The sequence below is a fragment of the Nipponia nippon genome, unplaced genomic scaffold (genome assembly GCF_047370975.1).
Source record: "Nipponia nippon isolate SJK-2023a ecotype South Korea unplaced genomic scaffold, ASM4737097v1 scaffold_2, whole genome shotgun sequence".
Lineage (NCBI taxonomy): Eukaryota > Metazoa > Chordata > Aves > Pelecaniformes > Threskiornithidae > Nipponia > Nipponia nippon.
Genome location: NW_028262336.1, coordinates 6835486 through 6861578, shown reverse-complemented (window position 1 = coordinate 6861578; position 26093 = coordinate 6835486). Strand labels below are relative to the sequence as shown.

The window sequence follows — 26093 nt, the reverse complement described above, 5'->3', positions numbered from 1 at the left end:
GTATGTAGGGTTTCTGTATGCAACAACCTTGTTCAGCAGCATAAAATACTTCAAAGAAAGAAGAGGGAAGCAGGAAATTGGAAAAGTCTTTTCTGTTAGAAAGCTTTACTGTTATGGGGACATCATACATTTCTGATCTTGCATAACTTGACAGACTTACTGTATTGTTTCTGTTTGTGCTAATAACCACCTTAAATGCGTGGGCTGCTTGCACTGTAGTGCTGCGAGATGGGCACAGTGGTGGCTTCGCTTTTCTTGCAGATAGGGATATACGGGGCAGAAAATGATTGAAATACAGGGTGGTTGAAAGTAGTTCAGCCCTGGGTGTTGTTCTCCCCAACCCCCCGACCCTGATATGAAATTCTGGATATACAATTTATGTCAGGAAGAGTAGCCCTGTTATCTTGTTGGCATTTTAATCAAAATACTGCAAACAAGTATTTTGAATATATAACTACCCATTATTTGTTGCTTTGGGGTATGGAGGATATATGTTTGAGTTATCTAAAGGCAAAAGGTATAAGGTGGTGGTTTTTTTTTTTTTTTTATCTTGTGAACAGGAAAAAGCCAGCATTTTCACAGTGCTTATGCAGTACCTCCCCAAGTTAATTTTGTCCTTAGGCTTTTAAAGTATAGGAGAGCTGTTTGATAATGGTTAATATTGCTGATGCAGTCTTTAAATAGATGGTGTCTGGAACATGTTCACTCTAGGAATTGTTTTTATTGACTTGATTTCAGGTGTATCTGGTTAAAGGCTCCTACCTGCATATTCTTCACGCACTGTGCATTTTTTTCCCCATCTGTAGTGGCATAGAAATGCTCAACAGTGCCAAGATTTGCATATATACATTTTTTTTTCCTCCCGATCCTCCCCCAACTCCATGGAGTGGAAAAACCAGCTGCCTTATTAATTTGTTTGATACCCTCTGCTCTTAGCGGTTCAGCTTTCTCAGTTTGCTTGTGGTGTGTGTTTAACTTTGAGCTCTTGGTTGTTAACGGGGAATTTAAGAACCATTTTTCTCTGCCCCCGTTTCCCCCCTCCAGTTTTCTGTCTCTTCTTGCACTGTAGATGTTTTCAAACCTCTGCAATCACTGCTGCATAATGGTATTATATTCAAACGTTATGTCACAGCTTGCCTTGCAGTGATGAAAATGACCTTATGAAGTGGAAGGCAGTAGTGGGGGAGGGAACAGACTTGCTGTCTTCATGCTGAACCAGGACACTCTGGGTAATACATTTGCTTCTGGATTTTTGGGTCCCTAGGGATCCTAACCTAAAGTCGGAATAATCTCATGTTCTCTTATCAGACAGTACCTCCAATTCATCTAGAAATGTATTCAGGCTAAGAGAGTTAGAGGTTGATAATTGCATACTGCGCAGGGGTTAGAACAGCATTAAAAGTTAAGGAGTTAAATTGATATCTAGATACCTGCACAAAACATTTTGCTCATAAACAGTATTTCTAAGCCAGTCCTAGGTGAAATGCTTGATGTTGCTCTAGTATTGAGATAAATAAAAGGCAGGTAGGTTTACCTGTGTGAGTTAAAACAAACAAAAGAAAACAGTAGACAAACATGCATATTCATTTGTAGCAGAGACGAGTGGTTAAAGTTTTCTATTCTGTTAAAATTGCAAGTGTGTACACTGTACGCTTATTCTCTGCTGTGCTACTGTTTCTGCTTACTGCTTCATCTAGGATTTCTACAGATAAACTCTGAGAAGCCCAGATGGAAGTGAGTTGAAGCTTGTCAGGCTCTTGGTGTATGCAGCGACTTGCTTCCACAGGTGTGGAATTCGCAGCAGCGTTCATACATGCACCTTCCAGACCTACCATCTGAAAGATTTCCAGGCTTTCTGGAAAACAGCTGTTTGAATCCTAGCATCTGAAGTGGCTGATGGGCCTGATATATCAACCCAGTTACAGCCTGGATTTTCTGAAAATACTGCTTTATGTGATAACACCATTTTTTTAAAATTTGGTTGGTTGTTCTGAGAGGGATTATAAGTAAAAACGTATTTCTCAATAGATACTCTCATGCACTTGGCACTTCATTGACTATTCCTTATTAGACACATGACTAGATAGAAATAGTGTACGTAAATCAACTAACAGGAAACTTTGTAGAGACCCATGGGTGCTCTTGCTTAAGACTCAGTACAAGGAGGACAGACTTCATGCTTGAAGAGTAAAATATCTCAGTAGCAAGGTCTGCACCGTAAGGTAATAATGCATGGGCTTTGTGCATATCAGAAGTTGCTGTGGCTTACCAAATTACCTCACATCAGCAGAAACCTAGTAGCTGTCCTCAGGCATTGCAGGTGACCATAAAGTTGCGTTGTTTAGCTAAGCTTTGCTGGGGCAAAGGTAACTTGTATTATCTTGTATTTGCTAAGACATATACAAATAGCTGTCAAAGCTTATCTGATGCATGGTGACTTGATCATGTGTGTGGGCCTTTGTATTTTTTTTTTTTTTTTTTTAGTGGGAGCAGATTCCTTGGGCATGTCAAAGTCCAGCTGAGTAAGACTCAACCAGAGTAACTAGGTTTGAATTACCTGTGTCTGACTCCATGCATGTTAGCTGATGTGCAGTAGGCAAGGAGATGTCAACATCAATGCCTGAAGCTTCCTCCCTCTGAGCAAAAGAGGGGATGTGGGGAGCGCACTCTGAAAGGAAAGGTCTGTAACGATGAGGTTTTGTTAGCTGAGGTCAAACTTACACTTCACTCGGACTGCATTTTGCTGGAATTAGGCTCAGCTCTGAGAGGAAATACTGTGAACATAAGCTGAAAACCCAGGCTGAATTTCTGGCTTCCCACAGAATGTTTCAGCACAGCAGAATCTGTCTTCTAGCGTGTAACGACTGCATGTTGGCTGGTTAAATAGTCCTCTTAAAAATGTGTGCTTGCTTTCTGTCCCACCTTGCAATTGTATAGACATTGCATAAGCAGAACATGTGGGAAGGAAATCCATCTCTTGCTCATCACAAAAATATTGCACTCATGCTTTGCTTTTGGGGTCCTACATTAAAACCTGATTAGGTCAAAGAGAACTTTTTTGGAGGCAGATGTGTAACAGGGACTTTTAGCAGGCTAGAAGCAGCACGAGAGCAGAAGTCTGCTCAGAGTCAGAATTGGATTTCTCTGGGGACTGTTGCGGTGTTTAGTTGCTGCATTTGCATTTATCAATACTGACTGCTCCCAAGCAGCAATGTTTTAAGTGTTGTAACCTTAGCCTATAGGCAGCTTGTGAACTATAGCTTGATATCCAAGCTACCTTTGCATGGGTGGCTGGCGCTGACCTTTGCTAGCTCTGAGCATTCGTTTGTATTGGTTGAAAGGTTAGGCATCCTGACTTGGGTCTTGCTTCTGCAAGATTTGCTTTCAGGCTTTTTGTTTCGTTTTGGTGATGTGTGGGGGTGGGTTTTTCTGTTTGGTTTTTTTGGTAATTATAGCTCAGGATGGACTTGTTTCTAAAGCATAAGCAGATTGAGTTGGGGTTGGCATAGGAAACTGCTTGCCCTCCAGGATTATAATTTTATCCCTTATTTCTTGCAAGAGTGGCTGAGACAACCACAAAGCTGAGTCATGCCAGCAACCAACAAGAAGCAGAAATAGCAAAGATCAGTGCTGCAGCCACAGAACGCCACTGGGCGCTCGGTGGCGGTTTTGAAATAGGGGACGGTGATTAAGCACCTTGGTGCACTTTTCAGGACTGCAAACTGGAGCAGGGTACCTCTTGCATTCCTCTTATAAATAGGTATGGAGGGAGGAACAGTTTGAGGAACTGTTTGGGAGGCTGTCCCTGGTCTCTTAGACTGTGGACACTACCAGCATTACAGATGTTAAAAGCAGAATTCTGAAACTAGCCACAAGTAAGAAGAAAGCTAGGACGGTTTCGCTGTCCTGCTTGCTATGCATGTGTCCTTTTTACAGTAGACACACATTAATGAAGATCATGCTAACTTTTTGTCTTCCCCAATGTTTCCTGTAGGATTAATAGAATACTGAAGGCAAAACTAAAGGGATGGGACCTTGTGATGTTGATTTATCAATTTATGTTTGCACAGGGAAATGGGGGGCAGGGGGCTGGAAAAGCAACTCTGGACTTTGCTTCTGAAGGCAGCCTACCTACCAAATCATGTGCTGTCAATACTGGGTTTCTGAGAGTGAGAAACAAATGCTGATGCAAGCTTGGGAAGGATTTGAGCTGTAATAAAGCATAGAATATTCTAAAGTTCCCTCATAATATTGCTCTTTTCTTAACTTGATCTCTCTTCCTTTCTTTAGCGGTGAAGGAGACTGTGTCTGAGAATGAGCTCTATGGGAGACTTTTTATAAACAGAGTTTTCCACATCACTGCAGACAAGATGTTTGAAATCCTTTTCACCAATTCTCACTTTATGCAGAGGTTTCTCAATTCCAGGAGTATAGTAGGTAATATACTCTTCTCCCTTCTGTCCATGTTGCAAACTATCCTGAAAATTTCAGCCTCTGAGAAATGTTAAATAGGGCTAGGTTGAATTTTAAGTTTCTTCTTGCTTTAAAAGAATTTTGAAGCTTTGAAGTTTTACTATATGAGAGGATATTTAAAGCTGGCATGTTGTAGATCAGTCACATTTTGGAGTAAAAAAACCTCATTTCAGTGCACCAGAAAATGGCACCTTAATGCCTGAATTTTGGGTAGGCTATTAAGTTGATGCATTCTGTGGGGTATTTCTGATTACATTGTGTCCCAGAAATAGTGAAATGTGTACGGCTGGCACACAGGCAAAATCATCGCATCCTCCCAAATGATACTCACAGGCTTTAATTTTCTGGATGAGTAAATTTTATTCACTGAGATCATAACAACAGAAAATTAAGTCAAAAAGGGTAATATTTATTCAGCTTGGAAGGCAAAATGGCAAAAGCTTTTGATAATGCTAAGTGAATCTATTCAACTTTAAGCAGATGGGAAATGACATATTTTCATTTAATTGCTTGCTCTTCTCCCCACCCTCAAGTCTCTCTTTCAGTAGACTCAGGTTCAGCTACTTAGTGCCTTACCTTTGTTCATCACTGAACTACAATTTTCCCTTTTCCTGCAAAAACCACAACCATTTGGAATCAATTTTCTGTCTCTCTCTCTCCACCGCTGCTGTTAAACTGTGAAGATATGAAAGGGCAGAGGTAATGCCTTTTAGGTAATCTGCATGTGAGATTTTGCATAATTTCTCATCTAGACGCTGTATCAACCCCTTGGAACAGAGATTCCAGTGGCAATCAGTTGAGGACTTTGACGTACACTGTAACGATTAACAATCCGCTTTGCGGGAAGTTCACGACTGCAACTGAAAAGCAGGTACTGTCTGCGCGCGTGTGTCTGTCTGGTGCCCGTTAAAGCAAGGGAGAAGTCAACGCTACAGTCTGTCAGAGATCTGACCATGGATGAGAGCTCAGTGAGCTGCATGTGGATCTGCAGTTTAAACGCACCATCTCTAAGGGTAGCTTGCTGCCCCTCTCACTGTTAGTGAGCAGATGCTGATGAAATCGGAGAGGCTTTCTACCCTTACAGATGGCTGTAAATTTCTTCCACAGAGTCTGTGGGGAAAAGTGTTAACATCTCTTATGAATTGGGGGGGTGAAAAGATGCAATGAAATGCTTTCAGTGTCTGCTTCTGTGCTCTCCAGTATGAGAGATGGAAGGAGTCCAGCAAAAGGCCACTAAGGTGTTTAAGGGACTGGAGCATCTCAGATGAGGAATGGCTGAGAGCTGGGACTGTTCAGTCTGGAGAAGGTGGCAGCTCAGGGAGATCTTAAAACATATATAAGTATCTGAAGGGAGGGTGCAAAGAAGGCTGAGCTAGGCGTTCACCGCCACACCTTTCAGTAGTGCCCAGTGACAGGACCAGAGGCGATGGGCACAAACTGAAACACAGGTGGTTCCTCTGAACATCAGGAAACAGTTCTTTTACTGTGAGGGTGACAAAGCACTGGCACAGGTTGTCTATAGAGGTTGTTGTGGTGTCTCCTTCCTCGGAGATATTGGAAAGCCATCTGGAGATGGTCCTGGGCAACCAGCTCTAGATGGCCCTCCTTGAGCAGGGTTCTTGGACAAGATGACCACCAGAGGTGCCTTCCAATCTCAACCATTCTGTAATTCTGCTTTGGGAAAGGTCTCATAGGTCACGCTCAAAGAAGAGCTGTGGTCATGAGTCAGTGGCCAGCCTTGCATCTGGTACTTGAAATGGCAGCGGGGAGGTACTGCTGCTGATGCCCGTGTCTGCTCTAGCAGGAAGCATCTTCTCTTTCCCCACCCCATCCATACTTGCCACTCTTAACTGGTTTTTCTTGTGGCTGTCCAGGCTCTCTCCCTACTCTAGTTCACTTGGAGTTGGTTGATCTACCCTAAAGAATTCAGTCTGAAAGGGGAAAAAAAAAAAAATCGGGTACCATGAACATGCCTTTTCATTTTTGTCTTCTTTTATGGTAGATCCTGCATAAGCAGAGCCAGAAGGGTCAGTCTTATCAGGTGGATGCTGAGGTACTGACCCATGATGTCCCCTACCACGATTATTTCTACACTGTGAACAGATACTGCATCAGCCGCACATCCAGTCACAAGTGTCGGTTACGGTGAGCCTGAGTGGTGCACGGTGGGAGGGGAGAAGCCAAGGCCCGTTATGTTACAGGTTGATGAAGTGTGCTTATCAAAAGATCTGCCAACAGCATAGGGAAGGTCAGTTTCTCTTGAAGTTGGGGATCTCTTCTGAAAAATAAGCTTGGTTTATCTCTTGTCACATGTGCAGTGTATTTGGATCTCATTAATTCAGTGAGAAACGAATGTTGACTCCACGAGGTACAGAACTCATCTCCAAGACTGAACTGGGTTCTGACCAGCCTTGTGTTTTTGAGTACAGCTGTGTGAGTGGGGTAAATTGGAACTACCTGAGACGTTTTATTATAGAGTTTCCCAGATATCCTTGCTAAGGGAGGATGGTTGCACAGGAAGATGCAGGGAAGATAGAACATACCTACCTTTGCAGGGAGGGTAGTCAAGCGAATCAGACTTCATTATTAAACTCTGCCTAGATAGGGGAGCCTTGAAAGGCACTTTCCTTTCCTCTCCCATTTGTTGAAAACGCCTGAAGTGATCAAGTTCAACATTCGGTGCGTTTGTGTGACTTTCTGACTATGTAATCCTTGGTAGTTTTTGTGCTGTCTTTGGTAAGACCTTTTATCTCAAACTTCATCAGTACCCAGGAAAGGTCAGCAAGCCTGGATTTTATTCTGGCTTATCTCAGGCTATAAAAGTGCTGAAGACTCCCTCTCTGCTGGAAGGAGAAGGGAGGAAACGTCCTTTTAACAACTGTTCTGGATGATTTTTTTTTTCTTCCCCTGAGTGAGTCATTTTTCCTCTTTGAGGGCTGTATTTATTTTATCTGAGACACATGGTGGCCCTAGGGTAAGCAACCCTAGGTTTCAATATGGTGCAGAGAGCGTGCATGTATAGAACAGAAGGTGCATGGTGGTGTTACAGCTGGCTTTATTACACTGTGTTTAAAATGGCTCAAAAACTCTATTTGAAAGATCCTGTTTTGTTAGACTAGAAACACAGTGGGCTTACATTGATTTGGATCATTATTTGAAAATGTTGAAGAAAAAAAAAAAAAAACCAAACCAAAAAAACCCCAAAAATATATTCTAGGACATTCGGTGTTCTTGACTCAAACAAATCAAAATCACAGGCTATATTTTTGTCCTTTATGAAGATCTTTGGGATTCGTTCAGTTGTTAGAAGCAGCCCTCTGAAGGATTCTACTCCATTTCTATTCTGGAAGCATTGTTGATTAGCCTGACCTGGGGAATGCAAGGCAGGAATGTCACTTCCCCTCTGTCATGCTCACAGATAGACAGATTTTAATTTCTGTCTGCTGAGGGTAGGATCTGAGCCCTCTGTGCATGAGGGGTGATAATGAATTTCACCTGCTGCCTTTGCGGTGCCCATGTGATACATCATGCGTGCACATACGGAGTGAAAAGCAGGACTTTATGATCTGAAAGCCTGAAGCTTATTTTAAATACTTGCTAAAATGAGAACGCTTCAGAGGAGAGAAATTCTCTACTAGTCTGAGTGTGAAGGGAAAAACTTAAAAATGTTTCCCATAATTTGGATGTTTGAATCTCCTGAAGCTTTAGCTAGATATGTTGTCTTTGCTACTGTCTGTCTCTTGCCTTGCTTCAGTGTAAGTGCTGCCCAGGTGGAAAGCCAAGGCAGTTCCGGTTGATATTTCAGATTATGGACATAAGCCAGAGGCCTGCTTCTGATGAGAGATTTCTGCTATCACTGTGCTACCTAGAGAGCACTCTTTCACTATTGCATTCTGTTTATTAGGGTTTCTGCAGAAGTAAAGTATAAAAAGCAGCCCTGGGGCCTTGTCAAGTCTGTAATCGAGAAGAATACTTGGGGAGGAATACAGGAAAACTTCAAACAACTTGGTGAGGCATTTTCCTCTTTGGTAGAGTAAGGAGGCTACCTTTCCTATGTATGTTTTCATGCCTGTCAAACTTGATTTCTTAAAGAATGGTTTGAAAAGAAGGCAATACCAAAGGAATCTCCAAGTCAGAAGTTCCTGTCATCAATATATCTGCCAGTTCCAGGGTGGAAAAGAAGCCCGGTAGCTTAATGCTAACAAGGAGCTCTTGTACACCTTGTCGGTAACTGGTTTCTGAAGGAAACATGAGGAGCAGCAGGAAAGCTGTTAATTTCAACTACTTGTGCCTATCTTTTAAGTATTTCCTTGATTGTGGGTATGAGAAGAGAAGCAGTGGCACTTGGCAGGCTCCCTGGCTATGTCTGTTAACAGCCTGGCTGGCCACGCCTGCAGGCTCGCAGGCTAACACAATTCCTAGTCTCAGTCTAACAGTGTCTTGAAGTGCTCCTCCAACTGCTGTCTAACATATCATTAAACAATCCTGCACAGGCTGAACGTACATCATATCTGAAAAGTGTACTAAGTGCCACCTAGCCAGTAGGACAGGTAGCACAGGTCAAGGTGTCATTTATGTCCATTACCTGCTTTAAGTTCGTTTACTAGAAGGTGCACTTACTCCTCTCACTGCCACCCTCCGTATCTCACAATTCAAGTCTTCAGTGCTAGGCTTTTCAGCTTTCATTTTGAAAGTTCAGGTAACCTTAATTTTTTTTTCCACTGCAGAATCAGATCTCCTAATGGAGGAATATGCAATTAATCAATCCATAGAAGACTCTGGAAAATTAGTTGCCCTGAGACGAAGACGACGCACTTTACACCGGAGTCTGGCGGAATCACTTCCCAAACGCTCTTCCCAACACTCCTCTGGTGACATGGGAGTAGAGTCCCAGGGCAGCATAATAGGTAGAAAATTTTATGTGAAGTGGTTTTGGAAAGGTGTGTTCAGGAAAGCTTAACTCTTAAAATAGTGCGAGAGTAACACTTGCGTGTATGTTACACTCATTGTCTTTATCTAATTGGTGTGATAGCAAATGCTTTAGCATGTTCAAGCTTGCATAAAATGGTTTTGGAGTATGCACAGTCGCTTTTATGATGAGTATCTCATGAAATCAAAGCTTAATCTCACCTTCTGTCTTTAAAACAAACAAACAACAACCAAAGCCTAAAATGCTGCACTGTACCTGCATAGGATTGAAAATGAGATGAGATCAGAAAGAAGTTTAACCTGACTTGTGTAAAGTTGCTGAAAATTTTCTTTATTTCTTCAAGTAACTGCACACCCAAGTCATGAGTTGATTAAGCTTTGTCACTCACCTCTTGGCCCTGTCATCTTGGATTCGTTTGTTGTTGGTTTTTTTTGTTTTGTTTTGTTTTTTTATGTTAAGGAGTCAGTTTCCTGTCTGCTTCTGTAATTTCTGGGTCACTGAAGCATTTCTTTGCAGTGCTACTGCCGCTAGGCATGACAGACTTGGCCCCTAGCATCTACAATATTAGCTACACCTACAGAGATGAGGAACATCTGTGCAGTAATATGTACCAGAGAACAGTGGATTTCATGGCACAAGCTGACTTGTAAACACTGAAGTAGGAGCAAGTGCTCTTTCCTAAAGGGGGCAGATAGCAATGAGTATAGCACTGAGAGGGCAATTGGATCAACACCCTGCGTAATGGACTCTTTATGTAACTGAGATTACTTCCTGATTACTTAATTTTGTTACTGCTGCTCCACCTTTTCAGTGAGTGTGGCTGTCTCAGTATACGTTACAGCTTTCCCGTATGCTCCTTGTCCAGGGCAGGAAATACGAATGTAAAACTGTTTTAGGAGATCAGGGCAACTACATTTAAAAGATCAACCTGCCCACAGTGGTAGGCAACTGCTACTCAGTTTGAGGAGGACATGCACACTTCCTCTCCCTCACTAGTGTCTCATCCCTGTTGTCTGATGACTAGCAAAGGCTCTTTCTGAAAGGCTGTCATCAGGCCAATATATAAACCAAGCTGGTAAGGATGGGACAAGTTAAAGGAGAACTTGATTTGCCACTGGTTGTCAGAAAGACTAATGTGGCCAGCAGAACAAGCAGAAGAGAGCCGCTTTGCAGGCTGTCTCTACTCCTGTGTGACTAGCAGCCTGTGAGCTGAATGAGTGTTGGTAGTGGATGGACTGTAGCCTTCTCAGGCTGCCTAGGTTTAACGTGAGCATGCCCCAGGGCTGTGTTCTCTGCAGCATGCTGGGGTAGGGGGAAGTCTCCCTCCTGATGGAAGAGCCTGACTGTCCAGCTGACTCGTCTGAGATGACTGCAGAAATGCCTTGCTTGGAGATGATCTTGTGCACCCACATGATCTGTTGTTTTTTTCCATCAGAAGCTGTTGAGCTATTCTGTGTGAAATGCTGGGCACTGACATGTTTCTGCAGGCATCCTTTAGGAATGTTCTTCAGTACTTTTTAACCTCCTTCTCTTCCATGCCCTATAGGAAGGAAAAGAGATGCTGTAAGTAGGACCACCACCATCATCGCAATAATGAGTTTCTTGTAAGTACTCACTTGCATTAAAATGTGGCTTCACTCAAGCTCATCTTGGTCTTTATCTGTGTTTGCCTGTACCTCACTTGCTCGTTAACATTGCATGTAGCGTGATAGATCCTAACCTAATTTGAATAGGAGCACTCAGGTACAGGAGGGGAATGGACTGACTTCGGAAGTGACACATGGAATGAAAATGCTAACTTGCCAAACTAGGCTACCTTGCAGTTCACATATGTCTGATCCTATAAAAAAAATTCTGAAACTTACTCATTCCTAGTTTAAAAAGTTCCAATAGGAGACACTGCGTTGTCATTCCTATAGGTTGCTATTACACAGCTTAAAGCTAACCACTAAGAATTGTTTGGATAGATCTTTATTTTCGGTGTAGTGCTGCCCCACGCCCTTCTTTATCTCAGAAGGATTCTCTTTTCTTAGCTGTTTGTAGCCCAGATCTTGTTTCTGTAGCATTGCAGCCAAAATTGTTATAGGACTTGATTTTTGTTCTCTTCTCTCTACAGCTTGGTGCTGTTGGTCTTGCTGAATATAACACTCTTTGTCAAACTGTCAAAGATCGAGCATGCAGCTCAGTCCCTCTATCATGTCCAGCTTCAGGAAGAAAGCTCTTTGAAGTAAGTTGAATTCGCAACCTTTGCTTTCTTTCTTCCTCAGCTTATGTCAGAATCTGATCTAAAGAAATAGGTTTTTGAAAAATGAAACTTGGTGGTAAGTTTTCAAAAGCTGCTAGGGCTTGCTGCTCTTCTGTGGTGTGTGCACATATCCAGTGACATGTCTGACTGCATCTTGCAGTAATAAATTTCTCCTTTTGACAAGCTGTCTTTTGGGGGAGTGTTAACCTTCACTTGCATTTATCACCCTGCTGTGACTCATCTTCTGTGAATATCATAGATCTGCTGATCACAGAACCGAAGTGTTCACTTCATCCTGTGTGAACCAGCATGATCTCAAATGTAATGTTACAGATTCATGTAGCTTCTTAGCCTCTTTCTGTAAGTCTCCTGCTAAATCCCCTCTCCTCCTCAAACTTCCATGTTAGGTGCCTTTTGTGTTGGAAGAGGCACGGATACTGCTTCCTCTCTTGAAGGTGGTATCAGCAAACAAGTTAAAAACCATAACCTGATCCTGAGTATGGAGGTGGTGTGGTGACCTCCCATAGCGATCATCGCAGAACTGATTAGGGTAACTTCATAAGAAATATCTTGCCCTCTGAAGTGTGAGAACGTACATTGTAGACATAATGCGAGCATGTTTGTTCTTGGTGGCTGTTGTCTACAAAGGTCCGAGGCAGTATTTTCAAGGCAACAGGGACTGAAATTCAGCTGCAGGCAGCTTTTTATGTGGCTTTTGGAAAAGGATGCTTTTAATAATGGCAGAGCAATGGTGGCAGAGCCCAGTAGCTTTTAGAAAAGCAGGGAGGTGCGTGTTTCGTGTTTCTGATGTAATCTCAATCTTTTTCAGCATATCCCCAGAAATGGTATCAAAAGAGGAGATCCCTCAATACGATAAGGAACAGGTGAAACATGTGAAGGGAGTTTTAAGAGACTCAATTGAAATGCTTGAGCAGGTAGGTCTGCCAGTCTGTCTTGGTGATACTGTTTCTCAACTCAAGTTTTTTCCCTTCTGCCCTCACAGCTTTTGATTGATTTCTTTTGGTGACTCCTTTACTTGTTTTGGCCTAGGCTTGAATTTGGTACAAAGGCAATGCTCATGTTTCTGATGTTTTGGGTTTTTGTTTGTTTGTTTTTTCTTTGGACTAAAGTTAAATATTCACATCAATTTTCTTAAACCTGTCAAGTGCCTTTATTGATGAGATGCATTGATGCAGTTCTGAATCATGACAAAGCAAACCCTGGGGTAATTCAAAACAGATACTTGTTTCTAAGAAGACTCAAAACATAACGTTAAGTATTTGCCCACCTCATTATGAGGTTTCTTCATTCAGGTTTATCCTGGCTTCTGCTCCCCACTGCTGCTCTAGGTACTGGTGAGAGCTTCGTTTAGCTCTGGTATCAGTGGGCCGCTTAATCTCCAGGAAAAAAATAAATAAATTCTACAGACCATATGTTTGAGAGGCTCCATAGCTATGGAGTTAATCTTTGTTCTTCGCAGTAATTTACACTTCCAGGCTCTTTGATACTACAAACACTGTATAAAAAATGAGGTTGTTGAATGCTGTTGTGTCTCTCTGATCCTGCAGTCCAGGACTGGTAAACCCCTAGGCTGACATTTCAGCTCACTAAGTGAAGGACAGTAAATTCATACTTTGCTTTTTCCTTATAGCCTATGAATGTTCTGATTCTTTTAAGTTCTTTTATTAAATCTCAAAATGTGACAGAAGAAATTATTAGATTAGGAAAGCTGTGGGGGAGTTCACATGTACCTCTATCCATCACCAGTTTGCTCTGTGTTCTCCCACGCACTAAAGGAGGGTAGAAAAAGAAGCCATTTTTGATACTCCGTGTTCAGAGGTGTCTCTGCACACAGAATTGTTATTAATCTATTAACCGTTTTGATCACAGCTTGAAAAAGCTTTTGAGTGCTGGAAATTTCACTGTCGAAATGAATTTCCTTGTTTCCGTGCCCTTTTCAGTTTCTCTGCTTACTACCCAAAACATTCCTAATTCTGAAGTGTTAACTGCCTTTTGAACAGCATTTTTTTAAAAAAAAAAAAAAAAAAAAGTGAGAATTCAACCACCTTTTTCATCCCAAATGACACTTTTGTCGGGACGTCATCTTAGTGTTTACCTTGTGTTTTCTGAGGGTTGTCAATAATCTAAACACGTTTTGTGCACCAAAATGCACCGGAGGGCCAGGTATTAAAAGAAAATTCCGGCGTTGCTGCCATGTTCCTTAGAGTATTTGCTGTGAACATTAACTGTGACTAAAAATGAGTGGGGTGGCTTATCTTCTGCATTATCGGGGTGGTAAGGCTTTATCCTACTGGACTGTTTAGCAATTACAAACTGCACAGAGCATAGCGGTTCGGAGAGCACAGCAAGGCAACTGTTCATAGAAAGAGGGAGGAGGAAATTGCCTGAGACCTTTAAAAGAAGAGGAGGGAGACGTTATTTTCCTGATATCACTCACCCATGCGGGAGACTAAATGGTTGGGGGTATGATGGTTGTATCTTCACAGCTCAAGATCTCCCTTTCCATGCTCCAAAGAAGCTTTGACCACTTGAACAGGACACAGAGCGGCAAGACAGAGAGTTAATACCCGCGCCAGCTTTCCCTTCAGGACGTCGGAAGGGAAGATGCGCGCGTGAGGACTTGGCGGGGCAGGATTGTCACTGTCGCCTTCGGACTCTTTACTGTTTGGCTTAAAAGCTGCACGGAATAAAGGTTGGGTTCTTCATTCCCATGACCTGGCCATCTGTCTCTCCTGCCCGCCCTGCATCCGAACGGATCTGCAGATTTTGGAGGAGGGGGGAACACCCCCAGCAGAGAGCTGGGCTCCTCTTTAACGAACTCATGGTTTTGGGTTTTTTATGTCAACTTAAAAAATGACCATTAGTGAAGAGTGTTGTGGAGAAAAAGAACAGGTAGTGGTTTCACAGCCGCAGGATCTTGCTATGCTTTTTTTTAGGCGTGTAAAACAAGTCACCATCTTTCGGGATGAGTATTTTTAAGATTAATTAACCAAACAGGAAAAAATGCTCGATCCCTCTTTGCTGAATCCCTTGCACGCCGCGAGCTTTGGCAGACTGCCTTCTGCCATATGTTTCTAGCTCTCCCGGAGAAATTTCAGCCCTCGGTATTTTCCCTCTGTCGCGGGAGTTCTTCCATCACCTGCTCTTCGTCCTGTCGTCGTCAGCGGGCACGCCGTGCTGAACGCCTTCTCTTCTGCCGCTTTCACGCTTTTTCTAAGCAGGTTGAGAGAAGGAAGACGAAAATAAAAATTGGAAGCTGCTGGGAGCGGCGGGACCCCGCGCTGCCCCCCCGCTCCCCGCCCCGGTCCCTCCTGCGGCCGCCACCTGTTGCGCTGTCCCTTTAAGGCAGGTGCCAGCGCGTCACGGCCAGCCCCGCCCCTGCCGGGCCGGCATTGGTGCATTCCCCCGTCAGGTGGGTGGGCCCGGGGCGGGGTCCCTCACACCTCCGCGCTGGGGGCGCGGGGGGCCAATGGCGGCCGGGCTCCGCCGAAGGGGGCGGGGACTCTGAGGAGGAGGCGGTGGCGGGCGCGAGGCACCTGCGGGCTGGGAGGGGGCGGGGCGGGGCGGGCGGCGGTGCCGGTGCGGAGCCGCCTCGGCGGCGGAGGGGGGGCTGGCGGCGAGGGGAAGGGCGGGCGGCGATGGAGGAGCCCCTCTGCTGCTGCGAATACGTGGACCGGCGGGGCGAGAGGAACCACCTGGCGGCGTGCTGCTGCGACTGCCAGGACCTGGACGAGGGCTGCGAGAGGTAACGGCACCGCCACCCGCGCCGGGCTCCCCTGAGGGGAGCGGAGCTGCGCGCCGCTTCTCGGGAAACTCGACGGGAGAGAGGGAAGGGGGAGGCGGGACGAGGCAGGGGAAGGGCCCCGCGTCTGCTATCCGTGCTTCCCCCGCGGCAGGTGGCTGGCGTGCGGATCCCTGCCCCCGGGGGCTCTGGAGCGGATCGCCGACGCCGTGGCGGACCGGCTGCGGGTCCCTTGGTTCGCCGGGGCCGTGAAGATCAAGGTCAGCCTCGTGCCGCCGCTGGTTCTGCTGCCCGTCTTCCTCCACGTCGCCGCTCTGCACGTCCTGCTGGGGTTCGTCGTCTTGACGTCTCTGCCCGTCGTGGTGCTGTGGTATTACTACCTCACCCACCGGAGGAAGGAACGGACACTCTTCTTCTTGAGCCTGGGGCTGTTCTCCTTGGGCTACATGTACTATGTGTTTCTCCAGGAGGTGGTTCCCCGCGGCCGCGTGGGCTATTCCCAAGTGGTCGCTCTCACCTGCGGGCTAGTCCTTATGCTTGCAGCCCTGTCTCGAGCCAAGAAGGACCCCGGCTACCTTCCCACCCCAGCAAGCAACGAGAAGTCATCGCACCAGGGTTTGCCCAGCAGCGGCGTCAGGGGGAGCTCCGAGGGGCTCCATGGCGTCAGGGGGAGCTCCGAGGGGCTCCATGGCGTCACCGCGTCAGGCGCTGCCAGCGGCCGGGCTGCGAACGGGGAGGCCAAAGGCTATTCCAGGATGTCGGCTGAGGAGCCAGAAGGTGTGAAAAAGGACTGGTGCACCAAATGCCAGCTGGTCAGGCCAGCCCGAGCAGGGCACTGCCGGCTTTGTGGCAGGTGTGTAAGGAGACTGGACCATCACTGTGTCTGGTAGGTTTTGCACTGCTGAGGCTACGTATGCTCACGCTCTCTTTCTCTTTCTCTTCCCCCCCTTTTTAAGTTAGTTTCTTTTTTTACAGCCCCTGTCAAATGGGGTTACTGTTGTTATGAGCAAGACCTGGTGACGTTAAACCATTCAAACAACGTTGTTTATTGTAAGTGGGTTGACCTGATAGCTGATAACTTCTACAGCATGCTTCAGAACAGCCTTCGGTTCTCTGCTGGTTTCCATCTGGGGTTGGTGTGGTTTTTTGGTGTGTTTTTGTTTGTTTTGGGGTTGGTTTGTTTGTTTGTTTGTTTGTTTAAGACTTGGTCTGTGGAGCACCAGCAATTCTGTAGTCAATTTGCATTAGTGCCCTCCTGGGGCAAGGGAACCCCCAGCTGCCTGTGCGCATGCAGTACTGGAACCAAGGAGCAGCAGGGTATAGATGTGTCTCAGTGAAGGATACTACACTTGCTGAAAGTTTGAGGCAAACGGCCTACCGCCGTTACCCTACTGGTTTATTGACTTGTGCCTATAACCTTTCTATAAAAAGCTATAAAGCTTCTTTGAACGTGTTTCAGTTTGTAGCCTGTGTTGTATCGAAGCACCTTGGAAATTAGGTTCTCTGACAGCTGGGGGAGGGAGGAGGAACGAGAAGCCAGTTTCTTTTCTTTTTAAGCAAAGTAATCTCTTCTTTCCTTTTGGAGGATTAACAGCTGTGTAGGGGAGCAGAACCACCAAGCATTCATCCTGGCGCTCTCCTTCTTCATGCTCACCTCTGTCTATGGGATTACACTGACCCTGCACACCGTCTGTAGGGGCAGAACTCCGTTTGTGGCATTGTTCTACTGCCCCGGGGCCTATTCTGACTACAGGTGAGACGTCTGTCTGGGTGAGAGCTGGGGTGGGAACGGGCTTGGCTAGGCAGCTAAGCTCCTGTTCCTCAGTCTGTGCTCTAGGCCAGTTCTGTTGGCTGTCAAACCTGACCAAAAAGTGCTCCCTAAAAAGCTCTGGAAAGCACAGATGCATCACTGCTTTTGCCAAGGTGGGGAGCCTGAGACTTGGAGAGAGCTCACCATTTATTTGGAAAAAGTTGGAGGAGGTGGGATTTGAAGTCTTTATTTATTATGTCCTATATAGATATACCCTTAAATATGTTTGCCTCCAGACGTAGGTAATGGTCTGACAGTCTGGAATCTGGATGCTGTCTCTCCCTCTCATCCCTTGCTGTTTATCTAGCGACTGTCCCTCCGAGTTACCTGCTTAAAACAGGCAGCATTCATACGCCTTGTCTGGCAGGGAGGGTGGTGAGAAGCGTTGGACACGAGTTCAGAGACTGGCGCTACCACCGATGGGCAGAGTATGCTAGCACAAGTGGCTCTACCTTCTTCTATACTCCATTTCATGATCTACTGAGCGTGAGCATCGTTGTGTCCTTAAATAAGGACCGAGTACCTTTACAACAGTAAGAGTAAAGAGCTAGGTAGTACAACAGCAGCGTGCAAGAGTAGCTCTAGTAGTGCTAAAAGCTCTCATTAAGTAAGCCCTGAAGCTTTAATTTTGAGAAAGCCTTTAAGGATTATCTGATGAAAGCAGCATAGTGAGATCACTGTGGCAGATGTAGACAGGGATTTGAAAGGATAGTGATTACCAGGGAAAGTCACTCTAAAGCAGCTGCTCCAAAACTAAATGGCTTCCTTCCCATCTTTTTCCCTGCTGCCAGCTCTGCTCTGTCGTTCACCTGTGTGTGGTACTGTGCCATTGTAACAGCTGGCATGGGATACATCCTCCTTATCCAGCTGTTGAACATCAGCTACAACGTGACCGAGAGGGAAGCTCGGCTGGCTCTGCGGGACAACACTGGGCGCAGGCTCCTGGGTGGGTTAGTGATAGACACTGGCCAGTATAACAGGGGTTTCCTATGCAACTGGGGCCATTTCTTGAGCCTGGGGTCTTCTCCTCCACAGCGCTCTGCTGAAGACATCGTGTGACACCCCTCTTTCTGCAGATGACGTTGACTGACTTTCTTTAGCAGGGGAACGGCCCCTTCCGCTAGGACTCCCTCCTCCCACACCCTTCCTTCACGGTCGGTGTACGGGCTGCCTATCCCCTCACTGACAACATCAGAGGCTTTCCCAGGCAGAACGGCGTGCTGTCAGCCAGCGATAGGATGCAGAAAGCAGTAAGCCATATGCACAAACCTGGAGAGAAGGAGCCTGCTGCCTTTTTTCCACTGTGGGGAAGCTTTGTGCAGCTCAGCTCAGCAGGAAGAAGAGCACAAGGTTTTGAGAACTTGAGTTTTCATTAGGTGTGAACCCTGGCATCAAGAGGAACCCACTGCTGGACTTCAGAGCGCGCACTGGTCCCTGCAAAGGCTAAGGAATCCCTGGCTCCTACCTGTGTGCGACATTTCAGAGATGACAGGAGGGTGAACTTTTGATACAGATAACAGATGGACCGCTGCAGAAGCCAGGCTCTTTGGCTAAAAGAGACTGCCTAGGCAATCACTGAGCAGCTCCCTCCTCTCTGGTGCATTTATTTCTTTTTTTTTTTTTTCTTTTTTCTATCTTCTATTCCATCCAGCTGTATACGTGCTTGTATTAAGTCCCTTTGTGAGCAACATTCCTGTAGGGCTTTGTAAGATCCCTTCACCTCTCCACCCCTAAAATTGTTATTCCATCCCCATCTGTCTGACTGGGTGAGAAGACACTGTCATCTTCGATCTCATCATTTGTTCTGCAGGCTGGCTCTGTGTTGGTTTGAAGGCTTGGCTCATTTCCTTCAAAGTGTTTCTGCTCTGGTTATGGATTGCGACATGAGACAGAAGGTAAATATACTAAGTAAGAAGGAGATGTTTTGAAGCAACACATAACAGTGGACTCCGAGGGGAAAATGAGAGTGCTGCCTGGTGTTACTGCAGCTTTATGGAAACTACCTTCTTCCATCCCTCGATGGGAGAAGGGAGTCTGTGGGAGAGTAGACAATTCTGCTAACAGCTTTTTTGGTAGGTAGCATCTTGGTTGGTTGTGTCGCTCATAGCTTAGCGATCCTGTCTCCTCTCAACCCAGTTGCTGTGGAGCTGCCTGACTGTAGATCTGTTTTCTCAAGCCAGGAAGCCAAGGAACAGTTCAGTCGCTGCGTATGTAGGGAGAGGGAGAGGAGGTGTTGGAGCTGTCTGGTTTTGGGGTAGATGACCTGCACTGGCAGGTGAATGAATGTGTTAAAGGTGCTCTGCAAGAATGCCACTTGTTCCTCATCAGCCTGCAACTGTATTATTGCCCGGACTTGAGCTTCAGTTGAAATCACAAGGTTTTGGTGGTGATGGTTTCTGTTTTTTTGTTTTTTTGGTTTGTTTTTTTTTTGGGGGGGGGGTGTGGGATGTTGTTGCTTTTTGTTTTTAAACCTTTCGTGTGTGTTGTTGGCCCTGCAGCAATGTGAAAGGTCTGGCTGGAAAAACCTGGGGCCATGGCACAAGAGTTACAGGTTGGGCCTAAGATGCAGAAGCAGAGATAAGAGCCTTGTCCTAGCTACTGATATTTTCAGACGTGCGTGGCAACTTGCATGGCAAGCAGCTGGGGGATGTTGGCTGAGCGATGCAAATTCACGGTGCGCTGCTGTGCGTTCTCTCTGAGGAACGGAGGGATGGTGCGTGGTGCCAAAAGGTAGCAGGGTTGGGGGTGTCCCTTGAGATCCCTGCCGTATCTGCTGTGTGTGCTCCTGATTACGGGTCCCAGTTTGAGGTGAAGACCATGTCCCTCTTTCTATAAGCAGCAGATAACTGAGGAGCAGCTGCACTTGGAACGTGGCTGTGCAGAAAGAGTTACTGACTTACTGCATGTCCCTTATTTCCTCCCACCCCTTTTCATCTCGTGAGCAATCCTTTCTAAGGAGGTACAGGGGACACCTCTCTTGCTTCCTGCCTCTCGCCGAACATACTAAGAGGTTTCTGACCTCTTCCCTGGCCGTAATGCGAAGAAAAAGGCCCCCAGCTGGACCGTGCTGATTGTTCCTCTGTGACCTTCTGACTGTTTGGAGCCTGACCCTTGGCATTTAAATTCACACAAAGACCTTGCCTCCATGTGAGTTGTCTGTAAATATTTCCATGGCGCATATGCGTTTTGTGGTGCCTGCTGAGATGAACTGGAGCTTGGCAACCCTGGAGGCAAGGATGCTGTAGGCTAGCAGGTTTGTGATCTTCTCGGATCTCATCCTGCTGGCGCTTGGGAAGCTGAAGGCAGAATGACCTCCTGGGCTAAACGAACCCCTGCAGCGGAGGTGGCCAGCCTCTCTGTCCCTCTGAGTTACACGCACGGAAATCAATCGTGTGCCTGTGAGCTGAACGAGCTCTGGAGCATTTACAGGTTTGAGATAAGTGGTTTCTCAGAGTCCTGCTCCTCCTGGCTGGGAGAAAGCAGAGCAGAGCAGGTCGCAGATCGTTTCCCTGGCAGTGCCTGACCCTGTTGTGCTCGCTTTCTCCCACAGGCAGAGACTGGTTACTACTTCTCAGCCTGTCAGCGTAGCTTTGTCCCTTGTCCCTTAGCGAGCTCTGGCGTGGGAGATTCCATTTGAACTGCTTACACCGAGACGCTCGCAGCGGCGTTCTCCCAGGCAGCCTGGACTTTGGAGTGCAGATTAGGAACAAAGGACCTTGGACTAATGTAACAGTTCCATACCTTGGTCCAGCCCACTACAATATAGCAGGGCTAAAGTGCTAAAGTAAATTTTATTTTTGCACTCACTCCAGAGGGAACTGGGATGGTTCAGGACACTAAAAGGGTTGCAAGGCTGTTTTTTTGGTTTTGTGGGGTTTTTTGTTTTGTTTTTTTTTTTTTTTTTTGTTTTTTTTTTTTTTTTTTTTTTTTTTTTTTTTTTTAGGAGGAGAATGCAGCGCTGAATAGGAAGTTCGCAGTGGTGGTACTCTGCATAGCAATGGTGACTTTTTCTTTAAGGACATGGCTTTTGTTTACCATCCCGCTTTCTTCCTGAGAGGATTTACCTTGTGAATGCCTTGGGAGATGGGAAGCATAAAGTAACAGGATATCTAAAAGGCTGGAAGGGTTGCGAGTTTCAGATGCGTACTTTGGAGCTCTCCTTTTAATAGCTCTGAGAATTAGCAAGAAGCCCTTGCTCCCTTTTACACTTCCAGCAAGGGCAGACTGTTGTGATCTCTTGTGCACTAAAGGACAATTTCTTTTCTGAGTATTTTCTTGCTGAGCTTGTTATTGGCCACGCTGGTAGAAAAATGTTAAACCTAGGCATGAGTCAGTCAGTCCTCGGCTCGCTGTGTTGGTAGCTGCCTAGATCCGTGTGTCGGAGCAGCAGGAGCAGGCTGCATTTGACAGGTGACTTGTGTGGGCTGTGTGTGCGTGGCCTTGAGGCAAGGACCAGTATCTCACCAGTAAAACTGTATGCGCGTACCTGGCTGTGCAGCAAACGGTGCCCTGCTGGCCCTTGAATGGTTTTCCCGGTGTGAGAAGAGAGGACCCAGAGCTGGTCAGAAGCAGGGAGGGATTTTGGTAATAGCTGGCCTTGATGTTTCTCCACCCAGACTTGGAAATGAGTTTATCCTGCTTTAACCATGACCTTTTAAGAGGCATTTTGTTGTTTTACAAATAGTGTGGACCTCTGTGGACCAGGGCAGCTCTTAAGGGGCCAGGGTTCTGATGTTGCTGCTGTTGTAGAGTTAAACCCTCCGTGTCCAAATGCCAGCACCCTACTGTTTGGTGACTATACTAAGACCTGTGTGCCATTAGATACACCCTGTGAACAGTGGCTTGGCGCTCTTTAACTCTGTCTTCTTACATCATGCTTTTTTGTAGGCAAGTCACAGGTCCCCGCATCGACGGTTTCTCCATTTAACTTGTCCTCAAATGACAAAAGTCACTGGTGAGCCTGAGCTGGCGCTGCTTGCGACTCCTAATCACATTGCAGCCTTCACGCTATGATGGTGCTTTTTTTTTTTTCTTCAAAGTAGGTTGCTTTCAAGTGTCTTAATGAAACCATTTTGCTGTAAAATTTCTTCTGAAGATAAAATGGATACTGCCTCACTGCCTAATGTCTTAATAACGTGCTTGGTTTTTTCCTTCTATATGAATGTATATTGCCTCATTAGGGTGGGAAGCGTGTGTGATTATGGATGTGTTTTCCTGTATTGCTTTCAGTGAAGACCTCTACAGTTTCCTAGGATTTTCTTCCACTATCAGGATGTTTGTACAGTGAAAATCTTTCTGCGGACAGGTGAGGCGCTTTCTGAAATGTGAAAATTCAGCCTCCCAAGATCTTGTCTTTATGGACCTCCTCTAATGATAATGTGAAGAATGATGGGCTCTGGAAGAACTGTCTGCCTTGGAGAGTGGGGTGTTTTGGGGTTTTCTTTTTTGTTGTTTGTTTTTTTTTCCACCCTAAGCTTTAGGAAGAAACTTTGTGAAACATATTTGTGAGCTTTGAAAGGACTGGTGCGTGCGTGTGTGTGTGTCCATTTTGCATCATAGTCAGTGTTTCCAAATGGATGCAATTATGAATCAAAATAAATGATTAGAAATGATCTGTGGAGTGGCCTGTTGATTTATGCCAACGCACTCAGCCAGGTCAAATGACCCAAAGCTGCCATCATCTCATGGCTATTTAGCTGGGAGCTGGACTTGGGAATAAGGGAGCAACAGGCTTAAGGAGAAGCTAGGAAACAAGTGTTCTTCCAGTTCTGCAAGAGTTGACCTTTGGGGTTGTTGGTGTTGGGATGAAACAGAGACCTGCTTGGCAGTTCTCGCCTCCCTGGAAACTAGGGATATTCCCCTGCGGTGGGGATTTGAACCGGGATCTGGCATTCGGAGAGCAATCCGTTATCAGATACCGAGTGTTGGCATCTGATCAGATTCCTAGCCTTTTTGTCCAGTGTCTTGCTTTCCCTCCTACACCTGCCCACACAATACATACAGAACCCCAAAAAGGAACAATCTCTTCCTTGAAACCCTCTTCTAAGCCATGTTTGGAAACAGTGTGGATATTCTCTGTGCAGATAGTGGGAAGCCATGTAGCCTTTGATCCTGTTGGTATCTTGGGACATCTGCTGAAAGGCAAGATGACTTTTAATGAGTAGAATCACAGGTGCCTTTGATTGTTCCCAGAGCTCGGCTTTGATTTGCCTGGGTGGCACTTCTGTCTGCTGTTCAGTTATTTCTCTTTGAAGATGACTTTGCACTCGCTGACAACGAGCACCTCGCGCTAGCAGCGAGCCAGGTTTGTAGTTAGGTGCGAGTGGTGTGCGCGGAAGGGTGTCAGGCTTCCGACACCCCAGCAGCCACCAGTTTCATTAACTCCAGCGCTGATGACGGGGACACATGAGACTATCCTCTCTACCCAGCTTTTTTTTTTTTTTTTTTTCCCTTTGCGGCTTGCCACGTTGTCCCCACGCAGCAGGAGCATGCCTGGAGCGGCAGCTCACGTGCTGGGGAAGGCCACGGCGTGCTAGTGCGGCTGGCGTCCGTAATGCGTAACGGGTCTGCAAAGATGTGAGCTGTGGATCAGACTGCCGTGGTTCGCAGACCCTTCCCAGCCTGACTCCTGTCCCCAGCTACGGTCTTGTTTGCCTGGGGGGAGCAGAGGGAATCGTTTAATACTTCAGGTGCTGTTTCAAATCCAGTTTGAGCTGGGCCTGGGAGACTTTGAAGAGACTGGCGTACAGATTTACCGAGAAGCAGCTATTTCTGTGGTCGAGGTTTTTGGGAAAGCGTGTCAGAACTCTGGAGGGCCGGTGTCAGCTGGGGATGGGGTTGGGGAGAAGGGCAGTTCGCGATCGTTTCAGGGTTCTGTGTTTGCTGTTGTACCAAAATGAAAATCCTCCCCCCGTCCCTGTGCAGGAGAAGGAAAGGCTGGCTGTGCAGCCACCTCCCTCTCCTGCCAAGACAGGCAGGAGCGTGCCTGAGCTGTGGGAGTGCGGGCTGATGACCAGTGTTAAGGCATTGACATCTGCATTTAACCAAGCGCCGGAGCAGGAGGGATGCTCTGGCACAGCTGCAGGCTGAAGCTGTTCCCTCGGTCTGACGAGCTCTCCTGTGCGTCACCCTCCTGCTTGGGAACTGTTTGCTGGGGCTTTAATTTGCAAAACGCTAACACCATGCCGGAGATTTTTAGGGGTGTCCTGTGCAGTCAACAGGGATCAACAGCATCAGCAGGCATGGCCTTGCTCCTGCCAAGGAGGTGTGAGCTGTTTCAGCCAGGTGTGGATTGAACAGGGAAGCCGAGGGGCTTCTCCATCTCCCCTTTGATTCTGACTGGGTTCAGTATGAACACGCCTGATCCCTGAACATCATCCCTTTCCCTCAGCTGGATCCAGCTGAGACTTCAGCTCCATGCTAGCATGGAATTAGCAGTAGGCAAGGGCAAAGGGCTGTCAAAGCACAGCTCCTCCTGCATCATTTTTTTGGCTTCTTAGTGCTTGAACTGTCCAGCAGAAGAGCATCTTAACAGGACAATCTTCGTCAAAGCTGCTAAGAATGGAAGAAAACTCTAGAAGCTAAGAGTATTTGAGACAAAGGCCAGTTTTCAAAAGTAAGTGTTGGCTACTTGGAGTTCTGTGTGGAGCACAGCTTCCCCCACCTAGGCAATGTTATTTTCATGGATGGTGAGTGGGCGCTGTGGACCTCGAGGACAAAACCTGCAAGTGTGGCATTGCTGGGGGAGGAATCTGCAGTTCAGTAAACTGGATGCACTCGTGAGTAGCCAGTGGTTGGGGGCAGGCTTTTAGTGTGTGAGAGATGATCCAAACCCTGCTCAGCCTGGTGCTAGAGTCAAAACCAGACTGCGTGTGGCTCATTCACCCTGCTGCTCCGTACTCCTGCCGCTCCCCTTGCAGCTGTGGTGCATCCCATCTCCAGCCGCCTGTAACGCTACCTGCTCTCTAGCTGAGAAAGCCCTTGCGTCCTCGCCTTTCATCCGCTGGCTTGCTATCCTTCTTACGCCGTGAATCCAGATGGAGGGTGGGATGGAGACTTTCCCTGCTGTGTTCATTGCCAAGCCCCGGTGAGGAGGAATTCAGCTTAGGAAAAGGCCACCAGTCACCGGGGAGCGTAAGGGCTGGTTCGGAGGTATTCCAGGAGCTCCTTAGCCTTGGGAGAGGCTTCTGAGGGGAGAGAGCGGACCAAGAGAAAGCGTGTTGCTGCTGCTGTGCTGCCGCAGCTTGCTGCTCTTAACACCAAGCATGGCTGCTGGCCGCGCCGCAGCGTTGGTTTGGTAGCTCAGCCCCCAGCTCTGCTCCTCCCTGCCTCTTTGGCTCAGTCCCCTGCGAAAGACGCTACCCTTCTGCGGTGCCCGCTCTTCCCCGCCAGACGAGTTATTCAGCCCCCTCTCAGCTTGTCACTTCCTCTCGCAATCTGCCTTTAATGCAGCCAGATGGCCTGCTCTCGCCCACGCTCCATGCAGGCACCTTCGGCTCCCTGCGCTTGGGTAACGCGCTCATCCGACCTGCTGGTGGTCAGGACTGCAGTCCGCCTTTGCGAGATGGTGGACATTCGTGTGTTGTAGGGGATGGCTGCGGGAGGTTACCTGGGAGCGACAGGCGTCTTCAGACCTGCGCCGAGTCTGCTTGTGTGGGCAGGGAGGCTCTCTGACCGCATCCCCGTGAGCTCTCCGCATGGACAAACTCCCGGTGCTGAAGCTCTGGAGCCTGTTGCTGTCCCTGGGCACCTGACCCATCCTGTACCGCCGCAGCTGCGGTGCTTAGTGCTGGCCCAGCTCCCTGAGCCGGGACTTCTGGCCAGCCCCATTCAGTCGGCTTCCAACCCATCTGCACCGACAACACAGTTGTGC

General features: G+C 46.9%; 2 protein-coding genes and 1 long non-coding RNA gene across 7 annotated transcripts in view; all 3 read left to right on the top strand.

Moving 5' to 3' along the window:
* The window catches only part of GRAMD1C (GRAM domain containing 1C), a 55458-nt gene extending 41078 nt beyond the window's left edge, over positions 1–14380 (top strand). For all 4 annotated transcript variants that reach the window (XM_087757245.1, XM_087757246.1, XM_087757249.1 and 1 more), the window contains 9 exons: positions 4291–4437; positions 5226–5344; positions 6476–6618; positions 8378–8481; positions 9201–9380; positions 10950–11007; positions 11520–11630; positions 12478–12583; positions 14156–14380. In XM_087757245.1, the coding sequence (XP_087613371.1) occupies positions 4291–4437; positions 5226–5344; positions 6476–6618; positions 8378–8481; positions 9201–9380; positions 10950–11007; positions 11520–11630; positions 12478–12583; positions 14156–14233 (1046 nt within the window). In that variant the 3' untranslated portion in view covers positions 14234–14380. The remainder of the gene's footprint in view (positions 1–4290; positions 4438–5225; positions 5345–6475; positions 6619–8377; positions 8482–9200; positions 9381–10949; positions 11008–11519; positions 11631–12477; positions 12584–14155) is intronic.
* Positions 14381–15307: 927 nt separating this feature from the next.
* On the top strand, positions 15308–18557 carry ZDHHC23 (zDHHC palmitoyltransferase 23). 2 transcript variants are annotated; one of them, XM_087757108.1, is made up of 5 exons: positions 15308–15414; positions 15566–16297; positions 16997–17164; positions 18013–18167; positions 18257–18557. In XM_087757108.1, the coding sequence occupies exons 1-5, from the start codon at positions 15308–15310 to the stop codon at positions 18265–18267; spliced, it is 1173 nt and encodes a 390-aa protein (XP_087613234.1). In that variant the 3' UTR covers positions 18268–18557. The 2 variants fall into 2 exon arrangements, with proteins under 2 accessions (XP_087613234.1, XP_009464946.1); XM_009466671.2 differs by having other exon boundaries at positions 18013–18557.
* A 67-nt stretch (positions 18558–18624) lies between these two features.
* Positions 18625–22833, top strand: LOC148055623 (uncharacterized). Its single transcript, XR_015704662.1, has 2 exons — positions 18625–19116; positions 22109–22833. It is a non-coding gene; the product is annotated as an uncharacterized LOC148055623 (long non-coding RNA).
* The last annotated feature ends 3260 nt before the right edge of the window (positions 22834–26093 follow it).

Excerpts from the sequence above, each read along its gene's own strand:
- ZDHHC23 (XM_009466671.2), top strand. The coding sequence starts at position 15,308 with ATGGAGGAGCCCCTCTGCTGCTGCGAATACGTGGACCGGCGGGGCGAG. Across the intron at positions 15,415-15,565 it reads CTGGACGAGGGCTGCGAGAG|GTGGCTGGCGTGCGGATCCC; the intron begins GTAACGGCACCG and ends CCCCCGCGGCAG. Across the intron at positions 17,165-18,012 it reads GGGGCCTATTCTGACTACAG|CTCTGCTCTGTCGTTCACCT; the intron begins GTGAGACGTCTG and ends CCCTGCTGCCAG.